Genomic DNA, 16369 nt, shown 5'->3' on the forward strand with positions numbered 1-16369 from the left:
TCAGGGAGGCCAGTCACTTGCAAGGTCACACAGCGAGAGGCAGAGCTGGGATTCCAACCCGGCTCTTTGGGCACCCCTAGTGAGTGCCCCCACCCTGGTGTCCTGATTCTCTGCCCTCCTGGGGTGGGTCTTTTTTTTGTTATGAGGACCCACGTCTGCCCTGAGTCTACGCAGGGGATGCCCACCCAGCTGCGTCCTCCCCTTTCTGGTTTCTGAGTTTCTGCGGGCACGAGTTCCTGATCCGGCTTGTCTGAGCGGGTCCGTGGGCCAGCAGCGCGCCCCTGCACGCCTCCCGCTGTCCCAGCCTCCGAGGGTGGATGACATCGGAGTGTGTGTGTCCCGCGAGGAGCTGAGAGTGTGAGGGGGAGTGCCTGGCCGGGGCTGGGCTGGGGGGTGGAGGCCGAGGAGGGGGCTGTCTCAAGGGCTGAGAGGAGTGGAGTTCTGGAAGAATGTTTACCAGACACTGGAGAGCTGGAGGGACAGCGCCCAGAGCCGGGACAGAGAGCCACCCGCACAGCCTCCCTGCCCGGCTGGCCGGGATCGGGGTGCAGCCTTGGGGGACCCCTTCCCCCTCCGCAGCCTCCCTCCGAGGCCCCTTTAAGACAGGGCCGGTCGTCCCCTCCCTGAGTTAACCCCTCCGAGCCCGGTGGCCCCCAGGGCTCCGGCCTGGTGGGCGGAGGCGGAGGGGGGGCCAGGGGCGGGGAAGGGTTGCCCGAAGCCTGGGAGGGAGTAGGAGGCTGGGAGCGAGGAAGGCGGCCGCTGAGCGAGGGGCCCGCCGCGGCAGGCAGGCAGTGCCAGATCCGGGGAGCCCGCAGCCGGGGGGAGGGCCGGGGACAGCCCGGCCCTGCCCCCTCTCCCGCGGGTGCCCAGCAACTTCTGAGGAAAGTTTGGCATCGTTTGCGTGGTGCCCCGAGGATGGGCAGGGTCCCGCTGGCCTGGTGCTTGGCGCTGTGCTGCTGGGGGTGCCTGGCCCCCCCGGGTGAGTGGTGGGGGCCTGAGGGGGAGGACCCCGTGGCCGGGCTGGGGCAGGAGGGAGCGGTGTGGGGGGTGGATGGCAGGTGTTGGGGGAGTCTGGGCTGGCTCCAGGAGCGTCTGGGGGACAGCGAGAGGGAGACAGGGAGGCCCAGAGAGCAGCGGAGAGAGGCCGGGAGAGAAAGGGGCTCAGAGAGGAACAGGACCAGAAACAGAAACTCGGAGGGTCGGAGTGGGAAAGAGGTGGACATAGAGGGCTGGAGCGGGGCTGGGCTTGCCTCGGAGGGCCCTAGGGAGAGGGGCTGAGCTGGGGGCTGCCCCGGAAGGAATCTTCCAGAAAGGAGTAATTAAGTCGGGCACTGGGTTGAGGAGGGCTGCGGAGCTCTAGGGGAAAACCCTCCTCGCTGTCACCCCCACACACACACTTGTCCTTACCCCGTCACTGCCTGTCTGCTCCACCTCTGGGCCAAAGTTCTCTGGTGCTGGCTCTATCTCCACCATCTCTGTGAGATTCATTTCTCTGACCTGGTCTCCATCTTTATCTCTCCCTACTTTCTAGATGTCTCTATGATGTCTCTTTCTCTGTCTCTGTGTCTCTGTTTCCTTCAGTGTCTCTCCCCCAACTTCCTTCCCTCTCACTGTCTCTCTCCTCATCTCTCACCCCTGTGTCTCTCCAGTCTCTGTTCTTTGCTGTCTCTGACTCCTCTTGCCTGACTTTGGCTTCTCTCCGTCGCTCCTTCCCTCTTCCTCTCTCTCTCTCCTCTCCCTCCCCACCTCTTTTTCATCCTCACCATCCACCAGCCCGATCTAGCAAGTCCCTAGAGACCCTAAGGGAGGGCAGCAGGGGTGGGGGAGCCAGGGGGCTGGCCCTGCCGGGCAGGCCGGGCAGTCCAGGGGCGTGGGAGGCTGCCAGACCCGGGCCTACTTCCCGACGGACCAAGGATAGGGGCCCCTAGGAAGGATGGAGGCCGGACCCCAGTCCCCTGGGAAGGCTCCCATCCTCCCCCGAAGCCTCCACCCTCCACCGCCCCCCGCTGAGGTCACTTTACAACTATGTGAGCCTAAGGGCCTGGCGGGCTGGGAGGAAGCAGGGGTTCCTAAGCTAAGTCTTCCCTGTCTCCGGTCTCCCAGCAGGCACACAGGCTGAGGCAGACCCCTTTGTGGGGAGTCCAAGGAACATCACCGGTGCCCGGGGACTCACCGGGTCCCTTCGGTGTGAGCTCCAGGTTCAGGGGGAGCCCCCCGAGGTGACCTGGCTTCGGGATGGACAGGTGCTGGAGCTGGCGGACAGCACCCAGACCCAGGTGCCCCTGGGTGAAGACGGGCAGGAAGACTGGAAGGTGGTCAGCCAGCTCAGGTGCCCAGCCTCCCCCTGACCGGCTTCACCCCTCCTGATCCCTATCCTCCCCCACTGCCACCTCCAGCACGTGGTGGGTGAAAAGCTATGGGCAGGAGCCCCACCTGGGCTAGGACCCTGGTGTGGCCACTTGCTAGCCGTGTGGCGTGGAGCATGTGATGTAACTCTGGGTTTCACTTTCCTGTTCTGTAAGACAAGTTAATAATACGACCCACTTCTTAGCTCTGAGGAGTTCCTAGTCCAAACCCCCTGTTTCAGTTCTGATTACCCCCGCCCAGTGTCCAGCACTGACCCTGACCCTTTCTCTCTCTCCTCTTGCCCGGTTAGAATCTCATCCCTGCAGCTCTCAGACGCCGGGTGGTACCAATGTGCCGTGGTCCTGGGAGGAAAGACCTTCGTGTCACAGCCTGGCTACGTTGGGCTGGAGGGTGAGCCCTGGGCTCAGAGGCCATGGGAGGGCGAGAAACCTGAGTGATCAGAACGTGCTGGAAAATTCAGGGTGTCCCCCGGGGACATGCAGCCTGGGAGTGTCAGCGATCTTTGGGGGTCAGGAATTACTGTGGAATCTCTGAATTACTAGGGGCAGGACTGGGTGAGATGATCTGTCCCTGGGGCGGGGTGGGGTGGGGGACGTCTTGGGGGTTGTGGCATGTCCTAGGGTCATAGTGGGGGTAGGACATTCTGGGGATCGGATAAGGGGTCAGAGGTACAATTTAACCCTCACCCCCACCCCTGGGGCCCTCACTTTACTCATTGGTAAAATGGAATGAGAAGCCAGACATTTTAGAAAAGAGACATGAGGGACTCAGATGTCCCTCAGGTCAGACACTTGGCTGGGGCATCGGATACTGGGATCCTGTGTTCTGAGGGTAGAGGCCTGAGGGGTCAGACATCTGAAGGAAGTTTGGGTGTCCTTCGGGATCAGATATGGGGGGGCATAGAATCTGCAGCCTGCAACCTCCTAGCTGTGAGTTAGACACCTGGGAAGGGGGACTCAGAGGGACCTCAATGACTACCACCCTCCCCAGGCCTGCCTTACTTCCTGGAGGAGCCGGAGGACAGAACCGTGGCTGCCAATACCCCCTTTAACCTGAGCTGCCGGGCCGAGGGACCCCCAGAGCCTGTGGATCTACTCTGGCTCCAGGATGCCGTCCCCCTACCTCTAGCCACGACCCACGGCGCCCAGCACACGCTGCGCTTTCCAGGTAAGCCTGGGGTTGTAGCCAGCTCAGCACCAAAGGCCAGGCAGGATGGGAGTGGGGAGCATGGGCACCTCCCGTGCCTCTGTCCCTCTGTCCTTCATTGTCTGTCTCATTGTCCCCCCCTCTCTCTTTCTCTCTCTCTCTGTTTTCTCTCTGTCTGAGTCTCTGTCCCTGCATCTCTGTCCCTATCGTGTCCCTCTGTATGCTTCTCTGGCTCCTTCTGTCTCTCTGTCATCTCGTTCTCTGTTTCTCTTTTTCTGCTTCTCTGTATGTGTCTGTCTCCCTGTCCCTCTGTCTCCTCATTCATCCCAGCCTGTCTGAATAGAACCCTTTGTCCTGGGTTTCCTCTGAGCTGCCCCATGGCCCAAATGTGTGTGTGGGCCTAATGCCCCGTTGTCAGCCCTTGACCCTAAGCAGGGCACCGGAAGTAACCCTGCCCTCCTCTCCTCCACCTCCTTCGACCTGCCCACCTCTGGATCTGAAAAGCTTCACTGAGGCAGGCCAATCTGAAAGCAGAGACAGAAGAGAGAGTGAGACAGTCACCGGGAGAGAGAGAACAAGAGACACGGGAAGGGACAGGCCATCTTAACCTAAGATGGAGAGAGAGACAGGACAGGGAGGTCTGAGTAGCAGTAGAGACTCTCCTAGTTCCAGGGTGACCATCCCCTTCAGCACCGCATCGATGAGCAGGACCTCACTTGGGATCACAGAGCAGTCAGAGGCAGAGCTAGGGCCACTGGATGCAGAGGTCCCCCCTACCACGCTCACTGAGGAAGGAGAGATTGGGGAACACAGCCGGGTTAGGATCAGGCAGAGGGAGGCAGCTGACCCTGGAGGGCTTCAGCTTCTGGCACCTCCAACCTGCTGCCTCATCTGCAGAGATGGGAGGGGAACCTCCTGCCTGAGGGTCTCCCCAGGCAGGAGAGGGAGGTGTCCACATTCTCAACATTCCGGGGACCCTGAGTGTGCAAGGATGAGGTGGTGAGCATGCCAGCCCTTAGAGGGGTGACTCAGGCCCCGTGGCTCTGGGGTCTGAGTCAACCTGGCAGGACCCTGGAGATGGGAAGGGAGTGGGGGATGGGCCCCGCACCCCATCCCAGGAAGGAGAAATGCCCCCACCACACCCCTCACCATCCCAGGAAGGAGAAATGCCCCCCACACACACCCCTCGCCACGGGCATGAGAGGGCCTGCGTGTGTATCAGTGTGTGGTAGAGCTGTAGGGGGAGGGTGTCTGTGTGTGTGTCTCTGTGTGTGTGTGAGGTCTGGGTGTGGATGCATCCATGTCCCACTGGATCTGCGTCTCTGTGTCAGTGTCTGTTGGCATCAACCTCCTTGGATGAGGCTGCGCTTTAGGGCAGGCCAGCTTCTATGGATTTTTAGTGTGTGCACGCACGTGTGTGTGTCTAAGAATACCAGTGTCAGCCTGGTGTCCATCCTCCTTTGTGTTTGTGTGTTCACAGGTGTGACTCATTGTGTGAAGGCGGAGTGTGGGTGTGGGGGTGGGGTGGAGAGATGGCAAAGTGAGGGAAGGCAGTGTTTTGTGGCTACTTAGTATATACCTCCCTGCAGAGAGGTGACAATGTCACCTCACAGGTGTGCCTCTTTGGCTGTGAGTGTGTCTTGGTGGGGGCATCTGTATCCTTGTGGAATCAGGATGTATCGGTGGACAGCTCGGCGTTCCTCGGTGTGTTGCTACTGACTATGGCTGTCCGTGTGTATTTATGTCTGTGTCCGTGGATGTCTCTGTGGTTTCTCGTATGTGTCACAGGTGAGTGTGTTGGTCTGTGACTCTCACACGGACCCTGTATCTGTGCGTGTGTGTGGGTGTGTGTGTGTCTGTGTGTATGAAGGAGAGAGATTCACAGCAGGCAGCAACAACTCACGGCAGCTTCTGTCCTGTTTCCCTGTGCATCAACCCCAGCCCTGATTTCCTCTTGGGCCATAAACTTGCCAACCAGCGTGTATGTGTGCGTCTATGCCGCCTCCGTGCACACGGCAGCTGAGTGTCTGCATCAGTGTTTATGCAAGCGTGTGTTTTTGTATAGTCTGCATCCCCGTATATGTGTCTGAAGCAACCTGAGTGTCCAGCTGTGTTTGAAGGACTGGCTGGGTTTGTTTGCAAGCAAGTCAGCATCAACCTCATTCATGTCCTGGTGTGTATCCGCGGGGCTGCCTCAACTTCCATGTGCGTGTGTTGCTCGCTGTGTGTATTTCGGCCTGGGGGAGGCTTCCGTGTTTGTCAGCGTCAGCCTGGCACATTGTGTTGCTGGGTGTTTGCAGTCAAGGTACCCATGTTTGTGGATATGTTTGTGTGTGTGCCCCGATGTCAGCCCCTGTGTACATGCCTGCAAGTCGCTGAGTGGATATTGGTGTCCCTGCACGTTTGCCATCAGCCCTTCGTCGCTTAGCCAGTGCCCGGTTTTCTGTTTTTGTGCCAGTAACGGCCCCTGTGTGATTCACTGTGTGTGCTGGGTGGGGGCGGGAGGGGGGGCTGTGTCAAGGAATTTTGTCCGTTTATGTGTGTCTGTCCCTCGATCTCTGACTCAGGGCGTGCCCTCTCTCCTTCCATCCCTCTGATTCCCTCGGAAAAAGCGCGGGGGAGGGGGGAGGAGGAGCGGAGAGGGAGAGGGAGAGGGACAGTGCATCTGGAAAGCACATCTGGAGCAGGCCCGTTCCAGCCGCGGGGGCAGAGCCCGCTGGAGGGGAGAGGGTCCCAGGGCCCCTCATCCCTGCTCTCCCCGTCCTCGAGGTGCGCGCCGGGCCGAGGAAGGGGGATCCTGGGCCGCGGCCCCCCAGGCCGCCGGAAGTGCCGGAGCGGGAGGGGGGCGCCCCGGTGACTCAGGCGGGGGCAGGAATGCTGCGGTTGGAACGGGACCGGGTTCCAGAACTCCCTCCCGCCCCAGGGCTCCTCGGGCGGGCGGGCGGGCAGCGCCAGCCCCCGCATGGTGACCCTGGCGGGCCCCCACGTGCCAGGTGGCTGGAGCGGCCCCAGGCCCCCCCCTCGGGCAGCCGGCCCGGGGCGCTCCTGCCCCTCCCCCGCCGGCGGGGGCTGCGGCCGGGCACCTGACCTTGGCGGGGAGCTGCGGCCCGGGCAGCGGCGCTGGGGAGCGCCCCTGCCCACCCCCTTCCGGCCTCGGCCGACTTTCCCCGGGTGCGCTCCCTCTGCCGACTGAGAAAAGGAAACTTTGTGTCTGTCTGGTGGTGGGAACACAGGCGCGCGCGCACACACACACACACACACACACACACGCAGACCGAGCAGGAGACGCACAGGCATGCAACACCCATAGACACACACAGACCTGCGGTCGCACGTGCGGACTCAGACTTGGTCCTCCTCCATCCTGTCACCCACCGTGTGTGTGTCTCTATTTCTCTGTGTGTGAATCTGTGGATGTTGTATAGCTGTGTATGTGTGTGTTTGTGTGACTGTGTCTCTCAGTGCGTGTCTTTGTGCCGCTGTGTGTCTGCCTGTGTTCCCACCAGCCCCACACTGCGGAGGGGGGCCAGTCCACCCCCAGACACCCAGAAACAGGTACTCAAGACACATATTGGGGCATCTGGGTGGCTCAGTTGGTTAAGCATCTGCCTTGGGCTCCGGTCTTGGCTCAGGTCTCGGCTCAGGTCTGGATCCCAGGACCCTGGGATGGGCTCCCCGCCCAGCAGGGAGTTGGCTTGTGCTCTCTCTCCCTACCTCTCTCTCTCAAATAAATAAATAAATAAATAAATAAATAAATAAATAAGACCTTAACAAAAGAAAAAAAGACACATATTAAATCACTTACCCGGAGAATTACACAAGCTCACATTTCTACATGCATACATACATACCCAGAAACACTCATAAGTACACAAAGGCATACGCATAGATTCATTCACTCGTTCAACAGGCACTTATGGAGTACCTACTGTGTGCAAGGCCATTGTAGGCCCTGGGGCAGACAGCAGGGAACAGAAGAGATAGAAACCCCCGCAGTCCTGGAGCTGAGAAGTAGCTGAGTGAGCAAGATATACAGGTAATAGGTAAAGGTAATAGGTAATACGTACAGGTAATAGGTAAAGTATGTGGTGATGAGAAGAGCCAAAGAGGAGAAGTAAAACTGAGGAGCCGGTAGATGTGGACGTGAGGTCCCAGCTCTCAATAGGGCAGCCAGGGACAGAGCCAAGGAGAAGGGGGGGTCTGGGTACCAAATGTGAAGGAGGGCGGGAGGGAGCCATATGCACATCTGTGGGAAGACTGATCCAAAAAGAGAGAACAGAAATGCAGAGTTCCTGAGGTAGGAACATGCCTGATGCCTGTTTTCCAGAAACACCCGGAGGCCAGGGAGGGAAGGAGAGGGAGGGGAGCTGCTAGGAGCTGAGCTTTGAGCTTTAAAATGAGCAAACACCTCTAGCTTTACACACATCCATGAGGGTGCTCCTTTGGTGTGTGCCTGTTAGGGATCTGTGCCACTACGTGCATCCGTGAGGCTCTATGTGATCCTGTGTGCGTGTGCACATGAATGTGTGTGTTGGCGTGTGTCTAGGTATGAGTATGTGTGCTTTTGCAAGTGTGTGTATAACTGTGTTGGTGTATGTGCCTGGTGTGTCTATTTGTAACTACCTCTGTGCACACGCATAAGTATGTGTGTTTTAGCATGTGTGTTTCTAAGTGTTGCCTGTGTGAGTATATGTGTGTGTGTCTATGTGGGTTTTTATAAATCTGTGTGCTAAGTGTGTATATATGTATGTGTGTCTCTATCTGTATGGGTGCTGGGGTGCATCAGTAGGTGTGTGTGTTTATGTGGTGGAGCATTAGGACTGAGGCCATCAGCCTCTCCTTGGGCTGGCGATGGAGGCCTGTGCTCACAATTCATCCCGCCCGCCCCCACAACTCTCCCTTCAAGCAGGTGCCCATGTGGGCCGCCCTGACTCTATCAGGCAGGGCATGGTAGGAGGTGGCCCAGCATGCCTGGGAAATCCTCCCTCCCCTCTCTGACACTGGGCCTCTCTTTCTATGACTCCCCAGGCTTGAACAAGACATCTTCTTTCTCCTGTGAAGCCCATAATGCCAAGGGGGTCACCACATCCCGCACGGCCACCATCACAGGTGACAGGAAAGGGAGCTGGGGAGCTGGGTGTCAGAGGATGTGGGGTCTGGGCCAAAGGTTGGAGCTGAGGTAAAGGGTAGGGTGGGGGTGGAGGGGAGCTTGGGCAAAAGCCCCCCAGGGTTAGTCCTTCCCCTCATCTCTCCACAGTGCTCCCCCAGCGGCCCCGCAACCTCCACCTGGTTTCCCGCCAGCCCACAGAGCTGGAGGTGGCTTGGACTCCAGGCCTGAGTGGCATCTATCCCCTCACGCACTGCACCCTGCAGGTGAGACCTCACATTTGTTCAGCCCTCCTTCCACCACACAGAAGCCCCCATCTCCTCCCTGGGAAACCCGCCCTCCCAACCATTCATGTGTTGAGAAGCAGCAGAGCCTCAAGTCCCACCAGATGTCCTGGGTTCAAATTCTGGCTCCCCCAGCACTGGCTGCAGGAGCTTAGACCGTGACTTAACATCACTGGACCTCAGTTCTCTCATCTGTAAAATGGGCAGATAGGCTTGCTGTAAGAATTCAATAAGTGAATGTAGACAACAAACTTAAAATAGCATCTGGAATATGGGAAATGCATAATAAGCTATCACCTGTTCTAACTTTTTTTTTTTGTATTAGTAATATTGACTCTGGCCAGAGTAGGAGTCCTGAGACAGCAGGGCTCAGAGCCATCTCTTTCACCATCGGGTGCCCACAGCCTTGTGCTTCTCCCATCCCAGCCCCGATCACTCTGGGTTGTCACTATCTGGGGGTAAGTCTATCCCCACACGAGACTGGGAGCTCTGGGAAGGCTGGTCCCGGCTATCTCAGTCACCACTGGGTCCTCACAATTGCCCAGCGCTAACCTCAAATAGGGCACCTTTTTTTTCTTAAGATTTTATTTATTTACTCATGAGAGACACAGAGAAAGAAGCAGAGACACAGGCAGAGGGAGAAGCAAGCTCCTCAGGGGGAGCCCAAGGCAGGACTCCATCCCAGGATCCCGTGATCACGACCTGAGCCAAAGGCAGATGCTACAACCACTGAGCCACCCAGGTGCCCCTCTAGTAGGGCATGTTTGCTGGAGGAGTACGTGACCTGAAACGCTCTTGACCCAGCTTTCGGCACCAAATTCATTCCAATTCTTTTTTTTTTTTTTTTTCATTCCAATTCTATACTAAGAAAAGCAAATGCAGATCTCTGAGTACAAGACAAAGTTCTGGCCTGATGTTTTCTGAGATTTGGAAATTGGAGTGAGGCTGGGATAGTGCCTGCCAAGACAGATGACAATAATTAATAATGACCAGCTTTTATGGAGCGTCAGTTCTTTACGCACACCCCCTTGTGTGTTTATGGAGCAGGGTCTATGATTACACCTGCTTTCCAGATGAAGAAACTAAGGCTCAGGGATCCCTGGGTGGCGCAGCGGTTTAGTGCCTGCCTTTGGCCCAGGGCGCGATCCTGGAGACCCGGGATCGAGTCCCACATCGGGCTCCCGGTGCATGGAGCCTGCTTCTCCCTCTGCCTGTGTCTCTGCCTCTCTCTCTCTCTCCCTCTCTGTGTGTGTGTGACTATCATAAATAAATAAATAAATAGATAGATAGATAAATAAATAAATAAATAAGAAACTAAGGCTCAGAGTAGTTAAACAACCTGGCCAAGATTACAGGTGGGAAGTGGCGGAGGTGGGATTCAAACCCGCATCTCCCCAAACCCATACAATCCCCTTCACCTCCTTATCCTTAGAGTCCATTGAGAGCCAGTGCTCCATCGAGTAAGAGCCATCCTTCTTTTAATTACATGCCCCAGACATAATCTCATTCACTAGTCATTTTAACCCTAGAAAATAAAAAAAAAATAGAAAAAATTAAAACCCTAGAAAATAATCTGCTAATCTTCCCGTTTTCAAGGTAAGGAACTGAGGCCCAGAGAGGGGAAGTGACCTACCCCATTGGCCAAAAAGGATAAAACTGATTCAATCACCGAGACTGGGCCCATTTGGGAGACCTCAAATGCCAGGTCAGGCATCAGCCGTACCCCTAACCCACATGTGTCCAGTGGCAAAGGAAAGCAGAAGTGTGTCCTCTTCCTTCTCCAGAGCTCACTTCCTGCTGTGCCTGGCCTGGGTGGGAGGGTTCGAACGGGAGGGTTACAGGGAAAAGAGAAGTGGGAGTGGGCACTGGGAGGCTGACTGTCTGGACTTAAGTCCCTCTCTCCCCTTTGCCCCAGCAGAGGTTCCCCTTCCCATCTGTCACTGCAGGTCAGAGAGCAGGCCTGGGGACAGCTCCCCCCCACCCATCCTGTTACCCACCAGCTGCCCACTCCCTACCAGGCCTCATGGTGCTATCCTCACCACACAGGACTCTGTGTGGCTTCGGGCAAGCTGCTGAACCTCTCTGGGCCTCTGTTTCCTCATCTGTGAAATGGGAATGAAAAAAGAATTTGACCTCAGAGGGTGGTGGTAAAAAGCCAGTGAGTTCATCTAGGATTGCGCTTGTATCAAGCAGGGTGCTTGACACAGGGTTGGCCCTCAAATGTTAGCTGTTGACAGGGTGTGCAAAGCAGCTTACATACGGTATGTCATTAAGTCTCACACCCTGCCAGGTAGGGGGGACTCGTGGATGCCCATTTTCCAGAGATAGAAATGGAGACTCAGAGAAGTAAAGACACCCCCTCTAGGTCACACAGCAGATGATAATCAAGCCAGGACTTGGATCCAAAGAATCTTGGGTCCACACCCATAAGCAGTAAACTCCTTCTGAACACACAGTGTGGCAGTGTGGGTTGGGTCTCCTGGTTGCTTCCTGAGGGGGGATGGCAGCGTCCTTACCGTGTGGGACTGTGCTTGTATGGCTGTAGAGGGTGTGTGGTTCTGTGTGGCAGGGCTGTACAAATATATTGCCCAGCTGTGGCCCCTGCCATGCCGATCATGCTATTCCCGGGGACCAGATGAGCCTCCCAGCCTGTGCTGCTGTGTAGGGTGTGCAGAGTTTGACATTTGTATTCTGGCAACCTCTCACGCACACAGAAAATAATCACGGTAAGCACTCAGTGTGCACAGGTTCTTCTAAACGCTTACAAGTTAAATGCTTCCAAGTCAACCCTGCAAATCAGGGAACCATCACTATTATCCCATTTTATAGATGAGGAAACTAAGGCACAGAGAGAGCTAGGTGCTGGTAGAGGCTGGATTAGAATATCAGATCCAGCATCCGTGCTTAGCACTGAGCTACACGGCCCCTCTGAACAGGGGAGAAGTATTGTTACTATCACCCATGTTCTTTTTTTTTTTTTTTTTAAGATTTATTTATTTACTTATGATAGACAGAGAGAGAGAGAGAAAGGCAGAGACACAGGCAGAGGGAGAAGTAGGCTCCATGCCGGGAGCCCGACACGGGACTCGATCCCAGGACTCCAGGATTGCGCCCTGGGCCAAAGGCAGGCACCAAACCCCCAAGCCACCCAGGGATCCCCTATCACCCATGTTCTTAAATGGACATCCTCACTGTGAGCGGGGCAAAGGTTTTGAAGATAGGTTGGGGTTTAGTTCCCAACATCGTCAGTGACAAGCTGGTGACTTTGGGCAAATGATTCCATCTCTCTGAGACTCAATGTGTTCATCTGTCAGTGGAGATGCACACAGTACCCACAGGCAGGGCTGACGTCAGGGTCAAATGAATTCAGATGTGTAAAGGGATTTTCTTTTTATTGAGCTGTAACATACACAATGTACATAATCTTTCATGTACACCTAGATCCTTTATTTTTTTAAGATTTTATTTATTTATTCATGAGAGAGAGAGAGAGAGGCAGAAACACAGGCAGAGGGAGAAGCAGGCTCCATGCAAAGAGCCCAGTGTGGGACTCGATTCTCGGACCCTGGGATCACGCCTGGAGCCAAAGGCAGATGCTCAACCGCTGAGCCACCCAGGAGTCCCAATCCTTTTTTTTTTTTTTTTTTTTTTATGATAGTCACACACAGAGAGAGAGAGAGAGGCAGAGACACAGGCAGAGGGAGAAGCAGGCTCCATGCACCGGGAGCCCGACGTGGGATTCGATCCCGGGTCTCCAGGATCGCGCCCTGGGCCAAAGGCAGGCGCCAAACCACTGCGCCACCCAGGGATCCCCCCCTTTTTTTTTAAAAGATTTTTTTATTTATTCATGAGAGACACACAGAGGGAGGCAGAGATGCAGGCAGAGGGAGAAGCAGGCTCCCCACAGGAAGCCTTGCGTGGACTCAATCCCAGAACTCCAGGATCACGCCCTGAGCCAAAGGCAGACGCTCAACTGCAGAGCCACCCAGGCGTCTCCACCTAGATCCTTAAACATGAACGTTCACGTATTGTCATGAGCCTCCAAATCACCACCCACCAGCTCCCCACAAGTATCCCTCAGCCCCTAGAGGTGCCCACTCTTCTGATTTTTTTAAAGATTTTATTTATTTATTCATGAGAGACACAGAGAGAGGCAGAGACATAGGCAGAAGGAGAAGCAGGCTCCCTGTGGGGAGCCCGATGTGGGACTCAATCCCAAGACCCCAAGATCACGCCCTGAGATGAAAGCAGATGCTCAACCACTGAGCCACCCAGGCGTCCCTACTCTTCCAACTTTTGCCTGTGGTTGAATGTCATTGTCATTCTATTGATGCTGACCACCTGCCACACGCTGTGCAGCTTGTCCTACTTTCAACCTTTAGGCAGCCCTGGAAGGTGCTTGCTCCTCCAAGCCCTCATGTTCCAGATAAGGAAACTGAGGTTCAGAGAGGGGAAAGTCTTGCCAGAGGTGGCTTTTACAAGTGATGACAGAGCCACACTGTGCAACTGGGTGGTCTTGCTTTGCAAATGCAGGTGCCCATGTTACACCAGCATGGAGCTCACACACACACACACACACACACACACACACATCCTTGCAAAGTTGTGTAATCACACTGGGACCACCACCAACGACTTGTGTGACTACCTCTGAGATTTCGTGACGATCCTGTCCTCATGCCCCTTCCCTGTCCCCAGGCTGTGCTGTCAGATGATGGGGTGGGTGTCCAGCTGGGACAGCCAGACCCCCCGGAGGAGCCTCTCACCTTGCAAGCATTTGTCCCCCCTCACCAACTTCGGCTGGGCAGCCTCCATCCTCACACTCCTTACCACATCCGGGTGGCCTGTACCAGTAGCCAGGGGCCCTCACCCTGGACCCACTGGCTTCCTGTGGAGACACCAGAGGGAGGTAAGAACGGGCTGGTCGGAGGTAGATGTCATTTGCAGCCCTGCTGGACCATGCTCACAGCAGTGCCACCCCCAGCAGCTCTTGTCCCCCATTTACCCCATGTGGCCTCGGTCCTTCCCATCCAGTCCCTGACCCCTCAGCATGGCCCACTGGCATCTCTCCCAGACCTCTTCCCTCTGCTTCCGCTCATGGGAGGCCTGCACGAGTTGCCCACGCGCATGCCCTTTGCACCCTGCCCCTGCTTCCTGGGAACAGGGGAGGGGGCCAGGAAGAGGTGGGGGTGCCAGCTTCCCCTCTTCCCTGTCCTCCAGTGCCCCTGGGTCCCCCCGAGAACGTTAGCGCCTTGCGGAATGGGAGCCAAGCCCTCGTGCGTTGGCAGGAGCCAAGGGCGCCCCTGCAGGGCACCCTGTTAGGGTACCGGCTGGCCTACCGAGGCCAGGACACCCCCGAGGTGGGTGCTGCTGGCTGGGCTGGGGCGGAATGGCTGGGTGGAGGGAGATGGGGAGGACAGGATACGGGTGCAGTTGGGGTAATACGAGATCACACTACACCTAGGAGGGCACATCCTGGGAAGGGGTCCAGGCAAGGGGTAGGGAGTGGGAGTGGCTTTTACAAGTCATTATGAAAAACATTTCAGTAGACTTACAAATGTACTATCATGATTTTACAGCAGATAATTGTATAACATCTTGAAGAAGGGGTGACTTTTCCTAATTTGCACAAAGGTGGTCTTGGAGCAAGCAGCACCCTGGGTTGGAGAGGTGGGTGGGAGAGAGAGGGTGGGGGGTTAGGAGGGGATAGAGAGAGGAACGTGGGTGGAAAGATGAGGGTTCAGTCCCTCACTTGCTAGCACTTGACGATGGGCTGTGAATGAGGCAATGGCCCAGTCCCCGTGGAGCTGATGTTGGAGTGGGCATGGGGATGGAGAATGGAGGTGGGGATGACAGTGAGGGATGATGGGTCGGAAGAGGTAGGGGTGAAGGGCTAGGGGGTAGGGAGGGGGCTTTGAGAAAGACAGGGACTTAACGGTGAGGGTGAAGTCTTAAGAGTTAGGGGCGGCGGGGTGGGGGCTTTACCTTGATGCTACATCTGGACATCCTAGGTGCTCATGGACATAGGGCTAAAGAGAGAGGTGACCCTGGAGCTGCAAGGGGATGGGACGGTGCCCAACCTGACAGTGTGTGTGGCAGCCTACACTGCTGCTGGGGATGGACCCTGGAGCCTCGCTGTGCCCCTGGAGCCCTGGCGCCCAGGTAACTCCAAAGTCCTGCTCAACCCCCTTCAACTGATTCACGAGGACCCTGTCGTGCCCAGATAGCCCTGACTTGCTCCCTGTACCTTTCAGTGTTACCCCAATCTGGGCTCTTTTCCTACCCAAAACCTTACTGAGAGTCTCACCGGTGTCACACCAGTCTTACCCTCTCTGAGTATGTCCTCCCTCTGTCCTTTCTCCTCACAGGGCAAGGACAACCAATCCACCAGCTGGGTAAGGGCTTCACACCCTCTTGCCTCCCTCCTTTCCCTTCATGCCCAGTGAGGACCCCATCACCACAAACATACCCATTGACATTTCTTTCATGTTTCTCAAACTCATCATTCTAATCTTCTACTTCTCGGGTTTATGTGGTCCTTGATGTTGTCAGGAATGGCCCCCATACATTGTAGGTACTCAATGAATGGTGGATGGATGGATGGATGGATGGATGGATGGATGGATGGATGGGTGGATGGATGGGTGGGCAAGCAGATGAGCTATCCCCCTCAAATCCATCCCTCTCAAATATTTCTCCAGCAATTCTCAAAGACCCATTGTACCCTCCTAGCACTATTATAGTTCATCTCTTGTAACTCAACCTACTATTCTTAAGGATTCCTTATGTGCCTTCCTGCATTTCTTTGCATACCCTTTCCACACTAATGCCAGCCTTCTGTCCCATTCATCCTATTATTGTCCTTCATTCCTCACACATGCCTCCCAAACCCAGTGCACACCCACACTTCTCATTCACAGACTGCACACTTTTTACACACTCGCCGTATATCCCACATTGCAAATACTGGAAAATTTTGGATCCACACTATCCCACACTCTTCAATTCTCCCTGCACACAGGGAGTGATGCTCCTTACACATTACTCCCTCAACACTCGCCAATCCTAACCCGTTCCCACTCTGCACACACCCACACCAAACTCCTGGGACACTCAGCACGTACTTACCCATTTCCATCCCTTACATACCCATTCCCACCCTTTGACACCCCATTTCATCTCCTCCCATGCCCACACTCCTCTCACAGCAACGTTACATTCTTACCAAAAAGTTGCTCATGAGGTGTATCTAAAATGCCTTAACTACTCCTCACTCACATACCTCTAACTCCTCCAATACCCATCTGACATTCTGTGCACCCTTCTTTTGCACATGTATTTCACTTCTATCCCTCGCTTAATAGAAGCCCCTCCATTATCAGTGCATGTTCCTCAAGACCATTCCTTGGCCGTTTGTCCATGAGCCTCATACTCCTTGTATACTCCTCGCATGCGCTCCACACAC

General features: G+C 55.7%; 1 protein-coding gene across 4 annotated transcripts in view; it reads left to right on the forward strand.

Annotated features, from left to right (window-relative positions):
• The first annotated feature begins 649 nt into the window (after nucleotides 1-649).
• AXL (AXL receptor tyrosine kinase) overlaps nucleotides 650-16369 on the forward strand; it is a 28849-nt gene continuing 13129 nt past the window's right edge. Inside the window, exons 1-10 of one of the 4 annotated variants that reach the window (XM_072753362.1) lie at nucleotides 651-979; nucleotides 2104-2329; nucleotides 2657-2757; nucleotides 3358-3534; nucleotides 8542-8622; nucleotides 8771-8886; nucleotides 13603-13813; nucleotides 14125-14264; nucleotides 14916-15066; nucleotides 15273-15299. In XM_072753362.1, the coding sequence (XP_072609463.1) occupies nucleotides 916-979; nucleotides 2104-2329; nucleotides 2657-2757; nucleotides 3358-3534; nucleotides 8542-8622; nucleotides 8771-8886; nucleotides 13603-13813; nucleotides 14125-14264; nucleotides 14916-15066; nucleotides 15273-15299 (1294 nt within the window). In that variant the 5' untranslated portion in view covers nucleotides 651-915. Of the gene's footprint in view, nucleotides 980-2103; nucleotides 2330-2656; nucleotides 2758-3357; nucleotides 3535-8541; nucleotides 8623-8770; nucleotides 8887-13602; nucleotides 13814-14124; nucleotides 14265-14915; nucleotides 15067-15272; nucleotides 15300-16369 lie in introns of all 4 variants that reach the window. The other 3 variants (XM_072753352.1, XM_072753366.1, XM_072753359.1) reach the window with 3 other exon arrangements.

Source organism: Vulpes vulpes, chromosome 1 (assembly GCF_048418805.1).
Source record: "Vulpes vulpes isolate BD-2025 chromosome 1, VulVul3, whole genome shotgun sequence".
NCBI lineage: Eukaryota > Metazoa > Chordata > Mammalia > Carnivora > Canidae > Vulpes > Vulpes vulpes.